This window comes from Planococcus citri, chromosome 1, assembly GCF_950023065.1.
Source record: "Planococcus citri chromosome 1, ihPlaCitr1.1, whole genome shotgun sequence".
Lineage (NCBI taxonomy): Eukaryota > Metazoa > Arthropoda > Insecta > Hemiptera > Pseudococcidae > Planococcus > Planococcus citri.
The window spans coordinates 60,650,662-60,671,717 of record NC_088677.1 but is presented as its reverse complement, the minus strand read 5'-3'; the positions used below and the strand labels follow the sequence as shown (position 1 = coordinate 60,671,717).

At 35.2% G+C, this 21,056-nt stretch overlaps 1 protein-coding gene across 2 annotated transcripts in view; it reads left to right on the top strand.

Annotated features, from left to right (window-relative positions):
- The first annotated feature begins 6,964 nt into the window (after positions 1–6,964).
- The window catches only part of LOC135833147 (neural cell adhesion molecule 1-like), a 330,320-nt gene continuing 316,228 nt past the window's right edge, over positions 6,965–21,056 (top strand). For both annotated transcript variants that reach the window (XM_065346804.1, XM_065346803.1), the window contains exon 1: positions 6,965–7,317. In XM_065346804.1, the coding sequence (XP_065202876.1) occupies positions 7,254–7,317 (64 nt within the window). In that variant the 5' untranslated portion in view covers positions 6,965–7,253. The remainder of the gene's footprint in view (positions 7,318–21,056) is intronic.

The following is a 21,056-nucleotide window of genomic DNA, read 5'->3' as shown; positions in this document are numbered from 1 at the left end:
CTTTCGTTTTTTTTTCGTTTATTAATTCTTCAACTTTAGGGTTTCAAACGGAAAGGCCAAATTGTTTGAAGAATCGAGAAAGGTTTTTTTTTTGGTTGCAAGGGAACCTCTCAAGTGTCCGTCATTCACTGATTCGCCTTGTTTGCTTCTTTAAAAAAGCATGGTTTGAAAATTAATTTTTCAATTTTTGGCGATTTTTTAAAAATTTAAAATTGACCATTTCCCATGATTTACTTTACTAGTTGCCTGAAAAAAATCTATATCTTACCTACCTATTTATTTAGTGACTGGGATGAAAATTGACTTTTTCATTTAATATCAACGCACTCTATTATAATTTCACAATTTCCGGCCATTTTGGAGCTTCTGGCATCATTTTTGATTTTTTTCAGAATTTTTAAATTTCTCCAGAAGTCGTGGAAATTAATTCGAGCAGCTTAAAATCGAGTTGTAGCTTATTATCGACCTGTTTCATGAATTAATTCACGTTTTAGTCGATTTTTAGGTAGATTCCTCGATTGTGTTTTTTTGACCATTTGGGCACAGGTTCAGAGAAAAATCCAAAAATCAAAATTTCCTACTTTCAGAAAAATTTTTGAAATTTTCGCGAATGGCTGTGCTTACCTTGTCTCTAACATAAGATCCAAATAGGTACAAATTGCACCATTTCTAACTCATTCTGGAGCCTCCAGAGCGATTTCTGAGTTCTCAAGGATTTTTAAATATTTCAGAAATTAAAAAAATTAATTTGTGGGCAGCTAAGAATTGAATTGTGATTTGTTCTCGACCTGTAGAAAGAGTTTATTCACTTTTGAGCCAATTTTTAGGAGAACAAAGCGCCTTCTATAGAGAAATTGAAAGATTTTGAAGAAATCAAGAAATCGCTCTGAAGGGTTCAAAATGACCCAAAATAGCAAAATTCGGTTTGTGAGAGTTATATATTAGTTGAAAAAATTGCTGAAAATAACCAATTCTTTATTTTCGAAAATTTACCAAAATTCGAAAAATCATTTTGGTTACTTGGCTGAAATTTCGGTCATCGGATTTTCAGACCATATTTTACTCTTTTTGAGATTTGGTTTAATAAAAAGGGGCAAAAATTCGAGAAATTAAATGAAATTTCACCCGATGGTTTACTTTCATTTCCCCTTCGACTTATTGGTTCTGAAATTTTTTGAATAAATTTTCCAATCAATGCTGGTACCACCGAAGCATGGTCTTTCAACCAACTTGTGTTTAATCTACTTGTAAGTACAGATACAGACACACGCTCTCACGCCCCCCATACGTCTCAATAAAATTTTCTTTCATCGTCTTGAATCATGGGATTTTTCGACGAAAAAATACGAATCTCAGAATTCATATTTTCAACGAATTATTTTTTTAATAATCAAAATTTTTAGGTTTGCAACGAGTGGAAAATCTCATCGGCCTATTCACATCTGGTGTTCAAATTCGTGTTCCTATTTCAATACCTAGTATTTTTTTGTCAATTCCAATGTTTTTTTCATTCCTGCTGCAAAGTCACAAGTCGTATATCATTTGAGTGATCGCTATATTTTCCAAAAACCCGCATTCTGTATTCAATTTATACGACGCATGATGAAATTTAGTACTATGTTCATGTTTGTTTAGATATTTTTTGGGTTTCTAAATCATGAATTTTTCGACTGTTTAGCACCAATAAATTTTTCCCTTGTTTTATAATAAAGTAAGTATGGTGAGCTGTAAATTCAAAAATTTGTATTACATATATATACCTACAACTAACCTATAGAGTTGTATTTTAGTTGAGATAAGTAATCTTACGCAAGCATTGGCTGATTCAACAACTTAAATTTTGTGTGTGGTATACCAGTCGGTGATTTTTGTTCGCAATGGTTCCAAAGTTACTCGTTATGTGGATTTTTTACGTAGTTGTGGTCAGTAGTGTGTTTTGCGAACCTAATCCATGTGACGATGATGATCATAAGCATAATCCTCCACACCTCGGCAACCAAGGCCATCCTCCACATCATGGTAATCAAGGTCATCCTCCACATCATGGTAATCAAGGTCATCCTCCACATCATGGTAATGATGGTCACCATCATCAGAATGGCGGTGGTAACTCCGGTATTGGAAAACCACCACCAGTTTCACCAGTGAAAGTACTTCCTCCTAATACCCCCAACTATCAAAATTATGACCATGGAAATTTCTTCAGCTACAACGGATTGTTGTTACCGAATAATGATAACCATCTAATGTAATATATAGGTACCTACTACCTACCTACCTACCTATTAATCAACGTCGCATTTTCTTTGTTTAAAATAAGTTTTCACAAATTTCATAAGCTCGTCACTTTGCCTAAATTTCAAGCTGTATCATTCTATCTCTATAATTTTAAAATAAAACACTAGAATACGCTATGGAGCTTGAAAGCTATACCCAACTTGCTCATTTTTTGAACTGGTTTCATAGCTGTACTCCAAACATTTCATATTATTAGTAATTGTGGTTTTAAGAATGCCTAAAAAACACCTCAAAAACGGATGAATCTGATGGCTATTCATGGGAACATAGAATATCGACTACCAGTTTTGTGATTTTTCTGCGAAGAATAATCAAAGAATTCCTCTACCCAAGAAAAAAATTTACGCTAAGTAGGTATGTCTTCTACTATCACTGAAAATATCAAAATTTTTTGTTTTGAAAATTAGTCTTGCCCTCACCAAAATTTCATGTTTTCCAGCGACTTTTTAATTTTCTCCTGCAAATCGCTTTGGAGAGGCCAAACATGAACTTTAGAATCTATTACTTTGGCCATTGCTTAATACTCACTGGGCACCCTCTCATTCTTTTTACTTAGGTGGTCAATGCGAAATTCCAAGAAAACCGATTCAAAAATGAATTTGTAACCAATTTTTAAATTCCAGAAAATAAGAAAAAAAAATCAGATTTTCGAGGAGAGTGCGCAACGAGCGGTTTTGTAGTTGAGATATCGCCTTATCTCAATAGGACGTGTGAAATTCTGCCTGAGTCTTATTGAGGTCATGTGACCAAGATTTTTTACTGGGGTTCATAAAAATTCGAAAAAAGTTGAAAAACAACCCACCCTATAGTGTCCAATGAGCAGGAACTAAAGTTACAGGTGCTAAAGTTCATTTTTGGCCTCTTCAGAGCAATTTGAAATTTCTGGAGGGAATCGAAAAATCGCTGATATTCTATTTCACTTTGCTCTGAAAAACTTACATTTCATAAAAAAAGTTTAAAAATTACTCTTCAAAGAGGTTTTTTGAACTTGTTAAATTTTCAAAAATTCGTCAAAAATCCAAAAATTAACTTTAGAACTTGAAGTTTTGGTGACGGGAATTGTATGTTTTTTCCTATCCAGCTTGGTTTCGTTCAAATCAGAGAATTCTTGTTCAAAAGGTTCCCTTGTTAAAAAAATTTTATGAATAAAAAAAAGTTTAAAGCCATGCACAGCCACACTGGTACTTATACCTACACACTAACCCCTTGATCTCTCAAGTTTCGTCTCGATTTCCCTTTGGCTAAGACTTTGTACGCACCTTTTCTAAAGTAAAACGAACAAATCCTAATCAAAATTTGAATGTGAAAATGAGCAAAAAGAAGCGCGTCAGACTACACTGTGCTCTCCTTAAAAATCATAATTAAAAAAATAGAGCTATAAAAGCTTGAAAAATTATCAAGTAGTGATTTGTTGAACGGGATCGCTGTGAGAAATTTTTGAGCAGAAGCTTACAGAAATTGCTAAGAAAGAAATAGCAATCATTTTAATTGTCAAGTACCAATTCTTTCATGCAGGCGGAATGATTTTAGAGAAATGGACGATTCTTCATAAATACTTACGAGTAAGCGTATATGTAATCTACATATATCTCATTTTTAGTATTTATTCTCAGCAATTTAGTGATTTCATTTACCTACACTTACCTGTGTATTTTCTGATTTCTGTTTCAAAGTTGTACGTTTATACAAATCGTTTTATTGATCTCTATTTTGAAAAAAAATCTCATTTCTGTTCAACGCGTATTACATATGATGCTATAACGCGCCTATTTGTTTACTCTCACGCTATTAAATCACAATTGTTTTTTTCATAATTCTAGCGTGGTAGGCTGAAATTCGTTGAAAAACGTTTTCTGTGACGCCATTAAAAAGTACACAATATTGTTTTTTCAGAGAGAATGGAAACTGGGAAATTGCGTAGATTCGTGTTAAAAAATAAAATAGGCCTTCCTACGGATTAAATAATACAACGTATACCTACCTACTACATCACTACCTACTGTGATCGAGTCGTTTGTTTCATACAAGAACTACCTACACGTGAGGAAAAAGGATGCAATTTTATTGTGGGAGAGCAAAAAACCTCATTATTTATGGTTTTATCGCATGATATCGAAAAAGGGAGGTTCAAATTCCAAAATGATGGGTTGAGATCAAAGAAATCTTCTTGACAGCGAAATGATGTGAATTTTAATTTCACCAAAATGCATTGAAACATTACATATGTTTTGGAATTCAGATTGTAGTGTTCTTTGATAAAAATTTGTCAATTTTTCAGTACCTTACTTTCGAGTTCAAAATCACAATAGCTCTTTCCCTGATCAAGTTGATGAAGATGGATGTGCTCTCATCGCGAAGAGAAAGGGTCTTTCAAAATTCTATCAAAAATTTCACTGACCGACGTGGGTATAATTTATATTTGCCAAATTAGGTATTCAAATTCCGACAGAAAATTTTCATGAAAAATTTTTAATGTTTTTTAATTCCTTGACCTTATTTTTTTCAAAATTCTGAAAACTTAAATTTAAAATTTTCATTTTGGAAATTCCATTTAGTGATGGCAAAACTTTTACATTTCAGTTTCAGTTTTCAGTTTTTAGTTTCAGTCTTACTTTTTTCAGTTTCGGTTCTAGTTTTAGTTTCTGCAGTTTTTATTTTTCAACCAGTTTTTTTTTCATCAATTTTATTTTCGTCTTCGTATCTAATATTTTAAAAATTTTGGGAAAAACTGAACTAGGTACTTACTTAAACTTTAGTTTTCCTTTTTTCGGTTTCAGTTTTCAATTTTTAGTTCAAGTTTCCTATCTGTTGAAAAAGTTGAAAAACCCCTTTCACTCGATGAAATAAACTCCTCACAAAAAATCAAAATTCGAAAAAATTCAATTTTCGATTTCAAGCATCAAAAAAAGTTTAAATTTATTCGGTTGTCTTATTTTGACCTCTTTCTGACGTATTTCATAAAAAAGTTGATAAAAATTACACTCACAACAAAAAAATAAAAATTCGTTCATTTTTTGAATCTTTTTGAATTTTGATTTTTTGTGAGGAGTTCATTTCATCGAGTGAAGGGGTTTTTCAACTTTTTCGACAGATACTCAAAAATAGAGGTCAAATGGGTCAACTTTACCTATCAAAACTTTTTTTCATGTTTTAAATCAAAAAATCGCGTTTTTTCGCAAACTTTAAATTTTTTTAAATCAACTTTGCAACATGTTACCATCCCAATTTTTTAATATGTTGTTCAGCATGAAAAGTTGTCCATAATATATTTTTTTCAGAATTTTTGAGAGTCGGAACGATATGAAAACTACGTTTCGAAACTTTTTGAGCTAATTTTTTGTACGAAAAAAAAGTGGCAACACTGATTTTTATGATATCACCAAAAATCCTTTCAAAACTCCTAACTATGGGAAAATGTTCCATTTTGGTAGTTATTGCGGTTATCGAGTAATCCACTGCTGAAACGGATGATATTTTAGGTTGAATGAAAACTTTGACACCCCCTGGCTGCCTTTAAAAATGGGCTAGAGGGCTGCGATTTGCGCCATTGATCAACCCCTCGAAAGGTCTTTCCACAGGAAAAATTTCAAAAAAATCGCCGAACCCCCCTACCACTTCTTGGTCTAATTGACGTGGAATGACCCGTTTCAGTTTCAATTTTAATTTCAATTTCTTCATTCCAGTTCTAGTTTTCGACCAGTTTCAATTTTCCATCACTTGTCCTATTCTAAAAATGAATAAATATCCAAAACTTTAGGGGTGGGAGCAAAATAAATTGAAAAAAAAAATTAATGGGTACAAAAATGAAAAGTAATCCATATCATCAAATTCATCATTCGCTACCAGATAATGCTCCCTGCATGTACAAAGTATGCAACTCAACCAACACTCACACTCGAGCATTATCGAATACGAATAATCCCCTTCATATAACTTTTAGGCAATTTCATTAACACAGATTCATCGATCGACTACACCTCAGTAGTCAACTTTATCACCACAAACGTCGCTTTTCCTCAAGTAAAAATCCCAAAATTGAATTCCATTTTTCAATTCAGTCAAATACATTTTTTATTAAAAAAAAAGAAAAAAAAAAGAAATCCGATCAGAGCAGAATACAAATGTATAGACCCAAGTAAGTATTGAACACAGATAAAAAATACTCCCAGACTTCTTTTTTTTTTTTGTCGAATTTAAATTACACAAAACTAACAAATTCGCATTGAGCATTAAATTAATTCGGTCTAAGGCCGAGTTAAGTATCCGAACATCTTGAACGTAGCAAAAAAAAGAGTACAAATAATTGAATTTCTTTGCAACGAAGATGGAGCTTTTCGCAATAAATAAAAGAAAAGATGTCACTCGTACTAGCAACGAAAAAAAACTACGAGGAAATGAATTCAAACAGCGAAGAAAAAAATTACCAAATGCGAAAAAGGTGAAATGCAAATGAATTGTGAAAAATTGCAACAATAGTTAAAATTTCTTTCGAATCGAATTGCAATTTAAATTACGTGTAATAAATTGGCGTGTCAATTAAACTCCTCCACCTACCGCCTGCTCCTGCAGCCATCGCGTCCGCAAGTTGATAGCTGCGCGCAGGTTGGTAACACTGTAACACGTCCGTGTTTGTAGCCGATAAGCACGTGCATTCTCGAGCCATGATTCAGTTAGGTTTTTATCTAGCAAAGGGCGTTGTGTGTTCGGTGTTGTAATTTTTACAAATTTTTACGCGAATTTGAGTATTTTATTTTTTCGAATGTGAATTTCGTCGTTTTTTTTTTGGTTGTTTATTTCTAAAAATTAATTGCTGTAGTGACGATTAACATTTTTTTTTCGTGATGAAGAACGGATTTTTGTATTGAAGTTTTAACTGAAAAAAATTGGAAGAAAAATTATTGGTGTTGTGAATTTATTGAATATTGTTGTTACCGGTGTACTGAATTGGAGTCAAGATGTTGTGGATATATTTACTCGTGGTTATTCAGCTTCCATGGAGTCGAGCTGCTTATTCTAAAGGTAAATTCGTATTTTAATTGAGAGGAAATGTTCACTTTATCATTTCGTGAAAAAAAATCAAAATTTTTTAAAACAGTTTACGAGTGGATTTCGCTCATTTCGCCATTTGAGGACTTTTTGAAATTTTTAAAAATATTTTTTCAATTTTTTCCATTTTTTCTTTTATTTATTTTTGAATAATTTTTCTAAAAAATCTTCATACCTCATCGAAATTTTTCCCGCCATTTTTCGAGTTTTTTCTTCTGCTTGATATTTTGGTAAATTTTTCCAAAATTTTTTAGTCATTATTTTGATTTATTTTTTCATCCTTTTTCAAATTTATTAATTCATTTATTACTCCTTAGATTATGTTTTGAGTAAAAAATTTCCGATTTTTTTGTACGATAATAAATTCTTACCAAGTATTTTTTCCCCCCAAAGTCGTCTAGTTCATTTCATCGTCTGAATAGTTTACAAACAAATTATCTCTTGGCTCTTTCAAAAAATCATCGATCTCATTAAAAATTGAAAAAATCACGTCTGTTTGTTTTCGTCTTGTCGTGCTTTTGTCTCATTTTGATACTCATGATGACTCAGAACTGATATCGAGAGACACGCACAGCCACTTTTATCATTTATATCGAACGAACTCAACTCGAAATATTCGCATTTTCGCACTAATCGCACTCTAAAGAATAAGGTGCTCATTTGTTAGCGCACTCGTATTCCCCCTCCCCTCCCCCTCAGTTCATGATTCATCTTCATCACGATAATTCACAGCTATATACACTTGTCTTATCGCCTTTTATTCCTCGCAATCAAAGGTATTTTTAGTCTTAGGTCTTGGTGTTTTGAAACGAGAGAATATTCTCCTAGAAAACGAGTTATATACGTTCACGTTGCCGGTAAAATATATTATTTTAAAACGTTGAAAAGTTTTATTCAAATTATCATTTTGGGTTTATACTTTAAAATATTCAAGGTGAACGTAATATTTGGATCGGTCGGTGTAGATTAGATCGTATTTTATTGTTTCGGCTTAACCAGTTGTTACCGGCCGCGATGAGCCTGGGGTGAAATGTTTTTGGTTCGATGCATGGAGCATGGAGTTGGAGCATGGTGTACTTTTACTTTTTCTATTAAGACCATTTTATTATTTTTTTCTCTCCGTTTGGTTGGTAGGTAATCGATTAATCTATAATGGTATTCGAACGCATTGAAAAGAAAATTTAAAAATTGCAATTAAACGAGGTGCGGTCCGGATATCGTGGCTTCCGTCTATTGTATCTTGTAAAGTGATAGCAGATCAGATTGGTTGTCAAATAGTTTTTTTTGGGGGGTATTGAGGCATTATATTTTGTTGTGGTTCGATGTTCACTTATTCAATTTTTGAGGCGATTTCTTAACAAATTTTGGAGTTGGAATTTTGAAAATGGAGTCATTTCTGCATTTTCTTTTTCAACTATGTAGTTGTCGAAGAATTTTTGTCGCAGTTTTAAAAAGATTCTCTCGTCAAACTGTAAAAATTTTTAATTTAGGTTCCTGACCTCTTTATCTTTGATAAAAATCATAAAATTTAGAGAAAACAATTTTTTGAGCTAATTTGACTGTTTTTTTGATCGATCTTCAGCCTCTAAAAGTTATTATTTCTGATTCATAGAGTTCATTTTACTTATTTTTATATCCATCTGTAATAAAGATCTGTGCATTAGAGAAAAATTTGGACTTTTTTTTTAAGAAGTTCATCTTTTTGTGGTAACTCTAGACTTTTTAAAGAATTGTTTTTTTATCGGATCTGAATCTACCCTACTTTAGATTTCACACGAGTCCCTATTTTTTGTGTCTAAATAATTTTTCTCGACAAATTTTATAGAACTCTTATTCAAAAACCTTGATTAGATTAAAATTTCGAACGATTGTTAAATGAATCATTTTCTGTCGCGTCAAAGTCTATCTGCACTTTTGATTGGGTCGTTTTACACTTTTATGTACTATACATAACATATTTTATAAAGAAACTTACGTAGAAAGGTTGACAATAAAGCTGCAAAGGTTCAATTAAAAGTCGAGTAATTCGAAAAAATGTAAAAACCAGAACTTGATATAAAAAAATACAAAACTAGCCAAAATTTAAGGGGCTCAAATTCGTTTTTTGGCGTTGGTCATTGTCACGGGTGAGAAGTTTACCTACTTTTTGATTTCTGACGAATTTTGAAAAATTCAACTTGAGCCAAAAAAACGAAAAACTAAAGTTTCAGCCAGCCTAATTGTGCTAGGAAATGGACATTTGTTTTGTACGTGCCAAACTTTTGACCCCTCCCCCCCCCAAAAAAGGACAAAACCAAGGTTTTTTTCAGAATTTTGATTTTAAAATACATTTGTGTGATTCACGAAACAATTCTAAAATCTTGTTTTGATCTGTTCTTGAAAAAATTCTACCTTCACCAGTCACCACTTTAAAAATGACTCAACTGAGGATTCCATGGCTCAACCCTTTGTACTGCAAAAAGGCTTGAAATTTTTCTGGTGCAATTTTTGGCAAAATTTTGGACATATTTTTCATCTACGTAGCTCATTTTGGTCATTATAGGGGCCTAAAATACCCACCTCCCACTTCCAAAGTACTTCCTTCTAATTATTTCCGTGCCCTGGGTGATTTTGCTTTTCTTGTGGCTCAAATTGTAGTAGTCGTGTTTCATCCTTATATGTCGTTCTGGAGGCTCCACGAGGGCATTTCGAAACTTCCATTTCCTAAAAAAATTGGTCTAAAATCTACCCAAACCAACTTTACTTACCACACATACTTGATTTGCTCGTAAGTATTTCTCCAAATCTTCAGCGATTTCATGGGCAAATAATTGAAAATTTGAAAAATTCATATGAAGACTCCAAAACAGCTTAAAACCTTCGTAAATTCAGTCCGAATTCTATTTTTTAACACACCGAGTCTATTTTGGAGATTTCAAACTGTTCTGGAGTCTCCATGTAATTTTTTAAAATTTTCAATTGCAGAAAATTGCCGAAGAAGTGGATAGTTTTGAATTGTCAGAAATTAATGTTGAAAAAATAGCTTGTAATCGATCAAGTAGATCACTATAACAATCATCAATCACGTTTATATATTTTTCAGTTGATTTGGATCAATTTTAAGGCATTTTTTTTAAAAACTGGAATTTCTAAAATTTTTCTGAAGGCTTCAAAATGGTTTAAAACTACATACCTCCAATCAACACAACTACGAGTAGTCGAAAATCGATTAAAAATTGAATTTCAGCTTTCTATTTCAATTGGGTGAAATATTGTAGATATTTTCAATTTCCAAAAAATCTGCTGGAAACTCCAGAATTTCTTGAAATGGCTCGAAACAATTTTTAATCGATTCAGGGAATTTGAAATCGTATTCAAACCACATTTCAGCCTCATAGCTTAATTACAGATTTTAATTTTTTTGCCCCCTTTTTTTTTTTAGCAAAAATTTAATTTTCAAAAATTCACCAAAAATTAAAAAATGAATTTTGACATTCAAACTTTGGCTATAGCTTTGTCCGATTCGAAAAATATTTTCTATTGGAAGAGACATTCCCTTGCAAGAAGAAACTAACTAGTAAACACAATCTACAGGTGGAGAATATTATACGATGAAGCTCTATAATACTGAATTTTTCCCATATAAGAGCTCTGTAGTTGACGAATTTTGAGCAAAAATGTGTAAGCTCTGCTTCTCTGGACTATTTTTTCTCACCTTTTAAACGAGCCACTACGTATTTGCCAACTTTTCGAATTTTTATTCGCATTTTTCGAGATCACTCGTCCTTTTGCGAACGTTTCGAAAAGTAACACGCCAGCCAATTCTGTTCAAATGAAAATATTTCTTGAAAAATATTTTTCAAATTAACGATAATGAAGGACCAAAGTCACTATCTGGTTCGATGGAGCACAAATAAAGGTACTCAAATTTGATACAATACACGCATATCGACGTATATCTCAACCCCCCTTCCTTCTCGCGACGAGTAGGTACTCGTAAATAACTCGAAAAAGATCCGAAATTCACGAAATAACTGCTGAACAAAGAATTCGTGGAAAAACGTACATAAATATGAGTAAAACGAAACCCAGCAAACTATTACAAAGAGTTTACGACATCGGAAAATATTCTGTTTCCTCGTTCGCGTCGTTTCGTTTACGAGTATTATAATGAAAAATTTCGACATTTTTTCGTGCACCCAAAATCAACGCCGCGTATCACATCCGAAAAGTTGAATTCTTGTGAAACGAATTTTTGATGAAAAATTTTTCAATATAAACAAATTGAAAATGGCGAGAATTTCAATACGAAAAAATATTTATAAGGGCGAGAGGAAGGTATGCGAATCGAATGTATAGTTTCTTTCGTGTTTATTTGAAATTTATCGATAAGGGGAGAAAGATTCCGATGGTATAAATGAAGATAATAAAGATGGGTTGGGGTGTTCAATGTTCAAAGATGGTTCAAAGTGGAGCTTCGACTGTTTCAACAAGTTTGAAATTTTTTCACAAATGTTGATAAAAGGTATACATATCTTTTAGCCAGGTATTTTCCTTATATTATTTTGTATCGAGAATCGAAATAAGGGCAGGAGGAAGAAGACAGAAAAACGAGAACATTTTTTCATTTTTTCAAGGAAAATTTTCCAATGGCGATTCAAACTGTGTTAATTTTTCAACATCTCTCCAAGTTAGAAAGGAAACCTTGAACTGTGAAATTTCGACGTGAAAATTGAACTTATACATACAATTATTACTGGACTCGATATGATCAAGTTTTGGATACCCACGTGCTCAACTGCGTAACTGGGGGGTTGAAATTTAACGAAAATCATCACGATATATTCTCGGTACATGGGGCGATTAAAATTAAACTTTACACTGGGCGAACTATGCAGGGCACGTGGAGCACATTAATATATCCTACTCTCGAAGCAGAGAGGTATATCAAAGAAGTACTCGATATCACGTCCACTTTATAATACTACTATTTATGTTACAAATAACCTGATCGGTTCAATTAAATAAACGCCCAATTTGAAATATTGCCTCGGAAAAAAATCCACCGTGGTTTATAAAACTAAACCAAGTAGGAGGCTACGACGAAAAAAAAAAAGGTAATAATTCAAACGTCAAACGTTCGATAAAATTTCCAGCAAATATTTCGCCAATTTTTGGGCTTAGAAAGTATCGAAAATCGCGGATTTAAAGAGCGAAAAAGAAGCCTTTTCTATTTTCTATCGTAATTTTTAAAACTACGACCACCCTGCTCATTTTTAATGAATTTAACTACTTCGATAAGCTTTACGATACGATATACAATAAGCCATAAGAAAAAAAAAGAGACCAAGGTGTAAGATAAAAGTGGAAATGCAAAATTAACACGTTCACGTTAACGTGATCGATACATTGTATAATGGAGGTATTAAAAAATTAATTTTTCTGGCCACACTATCGAGCGCGGTATTTTTTTCGCTCTTTAATTACACCGCCGAATACTGTAATCTTCTCGATGCTTAAGTAACCGTAATCTTCTTCTTTTAAAGAATTCTCGCCATTAAGTTTACCTCTATCATGTTACCGAGACCGACCAAGACGCGACGAACGTGGTGTGTAATTTAGACAGATTTTCTCAACGCAACGTGCGAAATAAAGCCTCAATCCTCCCAAACTGTAGTGTTTGCGAAGTGGCAACACTGGAGGGGTTTTTAGTTCTAACGTATATTTGTTTGTAGAATTAGTTCGTTATGAATTACGTTTATAAAAGTTCCGAATATGAATAAAATAGATTCATTCGACGTATATGTAATTATTATTGTGTCGGAAGATACTACATTTGGCGCAGTCGGGGAATAATCTACATTCCTAGTCTACATCATGGCAGAAAGCGGTCCGAGTCTGAATATTGCCCCCTTCGACGTTTACAGTTTATCAGCTTCATCCAAATGGCTCCGATGGAAAAGGGCAGTCCAGCTCTACGTCACTTCAAAAAACATTCAAGATGATAAACGTAAGCAGGCAGTATTATTATCCTTGGGAGGATTAGATCTTCAAGATATCTTCTACTCGCTACCAAATCATGATACCAAACCCGAGGATACAACGTGGTACGATCACACACTCGATGTACTAGATACTTATTTCCTTCCAAAGTGCAACTCCACCTACGAAAGGCACGTATTCCGCGAAACCGGTCAAAAGGCTGGTGAGAGCATTAAACAGTATGTTCTCCGCTTACGCAGACAAGCTGCAAAATGTGAATTCAGCGATCTCGAATCAGCAGTGTGTGACCAAGTCGTTTCGAAATGTCTCGATTCTAAACTTCGAAAAAAACTACTCAAGGAACCGGTACTGACAATTTCACGAGTTCTAGAGGTTGCCCAAGAACGGGAAGGGTCGCTTACTCAAAACGCAACGTTCGATAATAATTCAGGTACAGATAATAGTATCAATCGAGTTCAAGCTACGACTGATCCCTCTAGCAGTAACAAGTGTACCTGTAATTGTGGTTCAAAACAACAGAAAGCGGACCCTATCCCAAGATCGATTTCTTGTTACTGCTGCGGCGGAAATCATCGTGCATCAGACGAAAGCTGCCCGGCCAGAGGTAAACAGTGTTCGTATTGTAAGAAAACAGGACACTTCGAATCAGTATGCCGCTCGAAGAAGAGAGCAGAAAGGTACGCACCCCAGAATAAATCAGGGACTAAGCCTAAGAAAAAATCAGTCAACTTAGTGGATACGCAAAACTCCAACGACAGCGATGACGATTCAGGTTCGAGTTACTTTTTCCATGTTTCCAGTAAAGTCACTGCCAACGAAGTCCAGGTCCAGGTTGGTGGTGTGAGCCAAGGGTTTATCGTCGATTCCGGGGCAGAGCGGAATATCATACCTCATAAAGATTGGCAGTTGTTGAAAGAGAAACGCATTCGTGTATCTAATCAGAATGTGGCAAAAATCGAGTTATTTGCTTACGGTTCAACAGTGCCAATGAAAACACATGGTAAATTCGAGGCTACAGTTTCATTTGGCTCGCGTTCGATTAAAGCTGAATTTTACGTTGTTGAAGATGGTGGTCCGGCTCTGTTGGGCAGACAAACATCAATTGAGCTCGGAATGGTTACCCTGAACCTGAACCCCGATTCCTCATCTGCAAAGGGGATCAATTTCTTACAAGAAGAAATTTCACCATCACGTAAAGTTTTCCAAGGCATCGGCCGTCTAAAAAATTACGAAGTAGAACTACATATTGACGAATCAGTGCAACCAACCAGAGAAAAGCTCCGGCCAATTCCTGTAGCAGTTCAAAGCATCGTAGACGAAGAATTGGATAGATTACTCGAAGCTGGTATTATAGAACCAGTCACAGAACCGTCCAAATGGGTTTCAAACATTGTGGTTTCTAGGAAACCTCAAAAAAATCGGATCTGCGTAGATATGCGAAGTGCAAATAAGGCTATTCGCATTGATCACTATCCCTTCCCCACAATGGACGAGATACGAGTAGCTATTCAAGGGGCAACGTGTTTCGCAAAATTTGACATGACGGCAGCATTCCATCAGTTCCTGTTATCTCTAAAATCTAGAGAAATCACTACTTTCATCACTCATCGCGGTCTGTTCAGATATCTATGCATGTTTTTTGGAATACGTTGCGCCCCTAACATTGCGCAGAGTAAAATAGCAGAAATTTTACAGCGTTTTCGGCGAGCTTTAAATTTCATTGACGACATACTTATGTTCGCTACATCGAGAGATGAGCTGGAAGCTCTTATCAAATATAGACACTGCACCTGGGCCCTCCGGGTAAGACATCCAACTGCAGGCAACGGGGAAGAGGGACGGTAGTAAAATCTTGTGTCATGCCAATTTCTCCCGCTGTATGCTTTTGGCTGCGCTGTACTTCAATCTGCAGGCAACGGGGAAAAGGGAGGGTTGTGTAGTCTGGAAGGAACTCCTGGCTGCGCGCGCAGTCATGAGTACCTCGCGTAACTACACAACCCTCCCTTTTCCCTGTTGCCTGCAGAATTGAAGTACAGCGCAGCCAAAAGCATACAGCGGGATAAATTGGCATGACACACGTAATTCAGCCAATATGGCCGCTAGTTGGATGTCTTCCCGCAGGTTCAGTGTCTATATTATCAAAGCAGTTCTCAACGAATTTGAAAGTGTGGGATTGACGCTAAATTTCAAGAAATGCGTCTTTTACACTACCGAAATCATTTTTATGGGCCACAAAATTAGCTACTTGGGCATCTCTTCCAATCCTGAAAAGATCGATGAGATTTCAAACTTTCGAATTCCTGCTTCCAAGGAAGAACTACACAGTTTTCTAGGATTGACCAACTACGTCAGCAAATTTATTCCTCACTACAGTACGCTTACAGAACCACTGAGGAGACTCCTCAAAAAGCATGTAAAATTCGAATGGGGTCGAGATCAGACCATAGCATTTCACAAATTGAAAGAAGCACTACGATCAGGAAACTGCCTAGCTCACTTCGAACAACAGCTAGATATACACGTTTATTGCGATGCAAGCCCAGTGGCGTTGGGTGCCGTGCTGATCCAAATCACCAAACAAGGCCCTAAATATGTGGAATTCGCGAGTAAAAGTCTTTCTGATACAGAGCAGAAATATTCCCAGCTGGAAAAGGAGGCCTATGCGTTAGTGTGGGGCGCCGAACGATTTCATTATTACCTTTACGGACGAAAATTTTTCCTAGTAACGGATAATAAGCCACTTCAACTCATCATGAACTCAGTCACCACCCCTCGGAATTATCGGCTAGAGCGCTGGAGTCTACGGCTGTTTGTGTATGATTTCGAACTGCTTCATCGTCCTGGGAAAAATAATCTGGCCGACCCCCTATCTCGGCTGGTGGTATATCCAGAGAATACTCCTATATCCGAAGATAGGGTGGAAAAACAGCTTTATCATGTCACAATCTCTAGTATTCCAAACTCAATCAATTTCGATGAGGTTCAAAGGGAAACAGCAGCGGATCTAGAGTTGGGTTTGATAATGAAATGCATCCGGTCAGACACCTGGGATCAGGCTCCGGTGGCTTATCGAGCAATCGCCACTGAATTATGTATCTGGAATGGAGTTTTGTTGAGAGGAGAGCGCATCGTTATTCCTTCTAATCTCCGCCAACGTACACTCAGACTAGCTCATGAAGGACACCCTGGTATTGTGAACACGAAATTACGTCTGCGGAGCAAAGTTTGGTGGCCCTCCATGTATAAAGAGGCGGAGGCGATAGTTCGCGAGTGTCCAGCCTGCCAAGCAGTGAGTAAATATATGCCTCCGGAACCGCTCAAGCGCCGATATTTACCTGATCGTCCTTGGGAACAAGTTGCACTGGACACAATGGGCCCACTGCCTTCTTCGGATCACCTTCTTGACGTTATTGATTACTATTCTCGATTTTACGAAGTAGGAATTCTTCGAAGTGTGACAAGTTCGAATATTTTAAAGTTCCTGAAGGTAATCTTTGCACGATACGGACTCCCGACGATCTTAACATGCGATAATGCACCTCAACATCGAAGTGAGGAATTCCAATCTTACTGTTCAGAAAACGGAATTCGTCTATACTACAGTACTCCACTTTGGCCCTCCTCTAATGGAGAAGTGGAGAGGCAAAATCGCAGCTTGCTTAAAATCCTCAAAACAGCTCAGATTGAAAAAAAAGATTGGCGCGACGAGCTGAACAAATTTCTATTAATGCAGAGAAATATACCCAACGCTACCACGGGAGCTACACCAGCAGAGCTGCTATTTAAATTTAAACCTCGAGATAAACTTCCTTCAATCCGCCAGGCTGTCGAAGAAAATCCGGAGGTGGAAGATCACGACAGACTTCGAAAGTACAAGGGTCAATTGTATGCGGACAATAAACGAAACGCTTCGGAACATTCGTTCGTTACTGGCCAAAAAGTTCTAGTTCGATCGGATCCCAAGAATAAATTAACGCCGAATTTTGAACCAGACCCAGCTACGGTGGTAGATGTTCGCGGTTCAGAGATCGAAATCGAGAAAAACGGGAAACGCTACTCACGTAACAGCAGTTTTCTAAGACCTTTCATCTCAGCCTCAGAGACAGCAGAGCAACCAGAACTGACCGATTCGACTCTCAATACGTCGCCTGCATCTCATACATCGACCCTAGCCCACAGTTCGAATCAGTCACCTCGAGTAGAACACTCACCGGCATCAGAGGAGATCCCTTCAACGTCGTCGACAAATTCACCGGTCAGACCTCGTCGAGAGAAAATTTTACCTTCGAAATTTAAGGACTTCGTCCTTAATTAAACAGCAAGGGGGAAAGCTGTAGTGTTTGCGAAGTGGCAACACTGGAGGGGTTTTTAGTTCTAACGTATATTTGTTCGTAGAATTAGTTCGTTATGAATTACGTTTATAAAAGTTCCGAATATGAATAAAATAGATTCATTCGACGTATATGTAATTATTATTGTGTCGGAAGATACTACACAAACCCCTTCTGCATCATCTATTTTATACAGATAGAGGTCTGTTTCGTTTGTGATATACCTTTTATTCTTGTATAAAACTCATCAGGATGGATTGCAAAATACTCTCGGTTGTATTTTTGTACCTACATACTCAAAAGCTGACCATAATAAAAGGTCAATTTATTGCTTTTCTTCATGAGAAATACATACATATAAACGTAGGTAGGTAGGAAAACACACTTCCGTACCTAGTTAATTGCGAAATATCTAATTTATAAAAGCTCACTCTCGTAGATAGGTAGGTATATATACGGTGTATTTTGTATGCATTCTGGAAGACGACTCTTCGGCGAATGTAATTAAGAAAAATTGTACTTTTTCAACATCTAGACGCGGTAATTTTTTCTAAATGGTCGTTATTCTCGCAAGGAGCATTCCATTCGTAATGAAATTCCACGACGATATAAGTTACATTTCACTGCGTCGGAAAATCGTAATTTAAAGCTTTTAATAGATACCTACTGTTTTCTCGGCGAATTTCAAACTTTCTCCCCCGACAAAATTAGTAATATAGGATTAAAACGTTTGGAGAAAATTTTCTAATTATATATTACTCCGTATTCGCTCGCCATCGCCACTTGGTGCTCGTTTTCATTTTGTATTACTCTTTTTCTTCTTGCTGGGTAATTTTCAAACGATTATTCGAAGCTTTGAAAATTATTATAATGGAAAACGTAGTATTTCGTTTTTCGAGATGTTTTGTTAATTGTGATATTGTAAAAAGGAAGGAAAATTAATAAAATTCAAATTGGTAAAAGAAGGGCGATATGAAGGATGAGTTGGAGAGGGATTACGTTTGCTTCGTGAGGTCAGCTGGAAAAATTGAACCCGGATGATAGATTACAATACGTCTGACTTGAAATCATAAAATATATGGATCATTTTGGTGGACGAGTACATAGTGAAGAGGAAAACTGTAATTTTCATGAATTCTAAAAATTGAAAATTATTTCAATTTAAATTGATTTTTTCAAAGAAAAAAAAAACATTAATTTTCACAATCCATATAATCAACAAAAAAATCAAAAATTTCGTATTTTCAGTGCTTAACTGTTCATTTATTTACTCTGCTGAACTTCCTGTTATCTATCATTGCCTCTGTGATATACTCACCTGTGAACCAGATAACAAACATTTTTTGATCCAGAGTGATTCCTTATACGTTCATTTTATTTCTATACAAAACCTATTTTCTGATCACCCTATAGTTCAAAATATTCTTAAAAAACTATTTGAGCTACAAAATTCCCACTTTATTATTCAGTTTATGTATGTTCCCAGCCACATTGGAATCACTGGAAACGAAATTATTGATACTTATATAAAATCTGCAACTACTCTTTCCCCCCTTACCATCATCACAGCTGACGACATCAAATCTTTTCTCACTCGAAAAATTTACATGAATTGGCAAAATTTCTGGTCCCAACAAACAGACAATAAGCAGTTTCAAGATACAAAATCAGTTCATCCTTGGAAACCCTATCCCACTAATGGACGCGAAGAAGTTATCTTGACAAGACTGAGAATTGGACTCACCAAAATTACACATAACCATCTTTACCTAAAAGCCCCTAAGCCCTCATGTCCATTTTGCCCATCTGAACCCATTTATCTGTTCAACACCTACTATTCTTTTGTCCCCAATTACACCAAAATCGATTATCTCTTCAAATAGATGAAAACTCTCTCTCCATTCCTGACAGCCCCTCCGAAATAGAAAATTTTATTACTCTGGTTAAAGAACACAACCTGACAAATTCAATATAATCTGACGTAGGGTGTAATATTCTAGTAATTATAACCCACCCCCTCACCAAAAAAAAAAAACATTCATCGAGGAATTATCTGAAAGTTTTCACTGAAATAAGAAGATACTTACTTTAATCATTTCTAATTCAAAAATTCTCAGAATCAAGATATTCTATTTTATGTTTTTTGTTTTTTCTACCCTTTCTTTTCAAATAAATTGCCATATCTCTCCCCCAGCTTTGACGAATAGTTTTAATAATTCATCCTTTTTTTAGAACTTGTTCTATCATTTACAGCTTTTATGGGCTTTCAACAATCGGAGAAATACTGGACATTTTTGAAACGATGTTGATGATTCACGATTTCAAACTACTTACTCTTTAATTTGCCTTAGAAGAAAGAGAATGTGAAAAAATTAATTATTGGCTTTTTGATTGAGCTTTGAAACTTTTATGTACTTAACCTTATTGAATAACTAATCAAACCATGAATAATATAAGTAGTTTAGGATGACGCAATTCAGAAGTTTTAATCCAATTTCCCGAAGAAAAAAGAATTTTACGGGGGGGGGGGGGGGGGGGTGCGTACCTGGAATAAAAGTTGTAGAGCACAAAATTACCAATAACTTCAGACTGATTGATTTTTGACAAACAAGGGAACGTCCCGACCTGGAGATTTCCACCTTAGATTTGAATGGGGTTGTGATTTTTGATGATGATGATGGTGTATTTTTGTAATTTGTACATACTATAGACATTCCATCAAAATATCATGTAATTGAGCTATTAAGCTGAAATTTGGTTTGAATACTAACATACATATTTCAAATTCCCCGAATCAATTGGAAATGGTTTCGAGCCGTTTCAAGAAATTCTAGAGTTTCCAGCAGATTTTTTGGAAATTCAAAAAAATCCACAATATTTCATCCAATTAAGTTAGGAAGCTGAAATTAAATTTTCAGCCTATTTTTGACCTATTGAGCTGATTGGAGGTAGTTTTAAAACATTTTGAAGCATTCAGAAAAATTTTAAAAATCCCAGTTTTCCAAAAAAAAATGGCTAAAAATTTATCCAAATCAACTAAAAAAAATATAAACGCGATTGATGCTTGTTAGTGATTTACTTGATCAATTACAAGCGGTTTTTTCAAAATTAATTTCTGCCTATTTAAAACTATCTACTTCTTATTTTGAAAAATTTATACACGGAGACTCCAGAGCAGTTTAAAATCTCCAAAATGGACTCGGTGTGTTAAAAATAAAATTCAGACTGAATTTATGAAAGTTTTAAGCTGTTTTGGAGTCTCCATACCGATGAATTTTTCAAATTTTCAATTGCATGAAATCGCTGAAGATTTGAAGAATTACTTACGAGCAAATTATGTGTGCTAAAGTTGATTTTGGGCATATTTTAGGCCAAATTTTTCGGAAAATGGAATTTTCA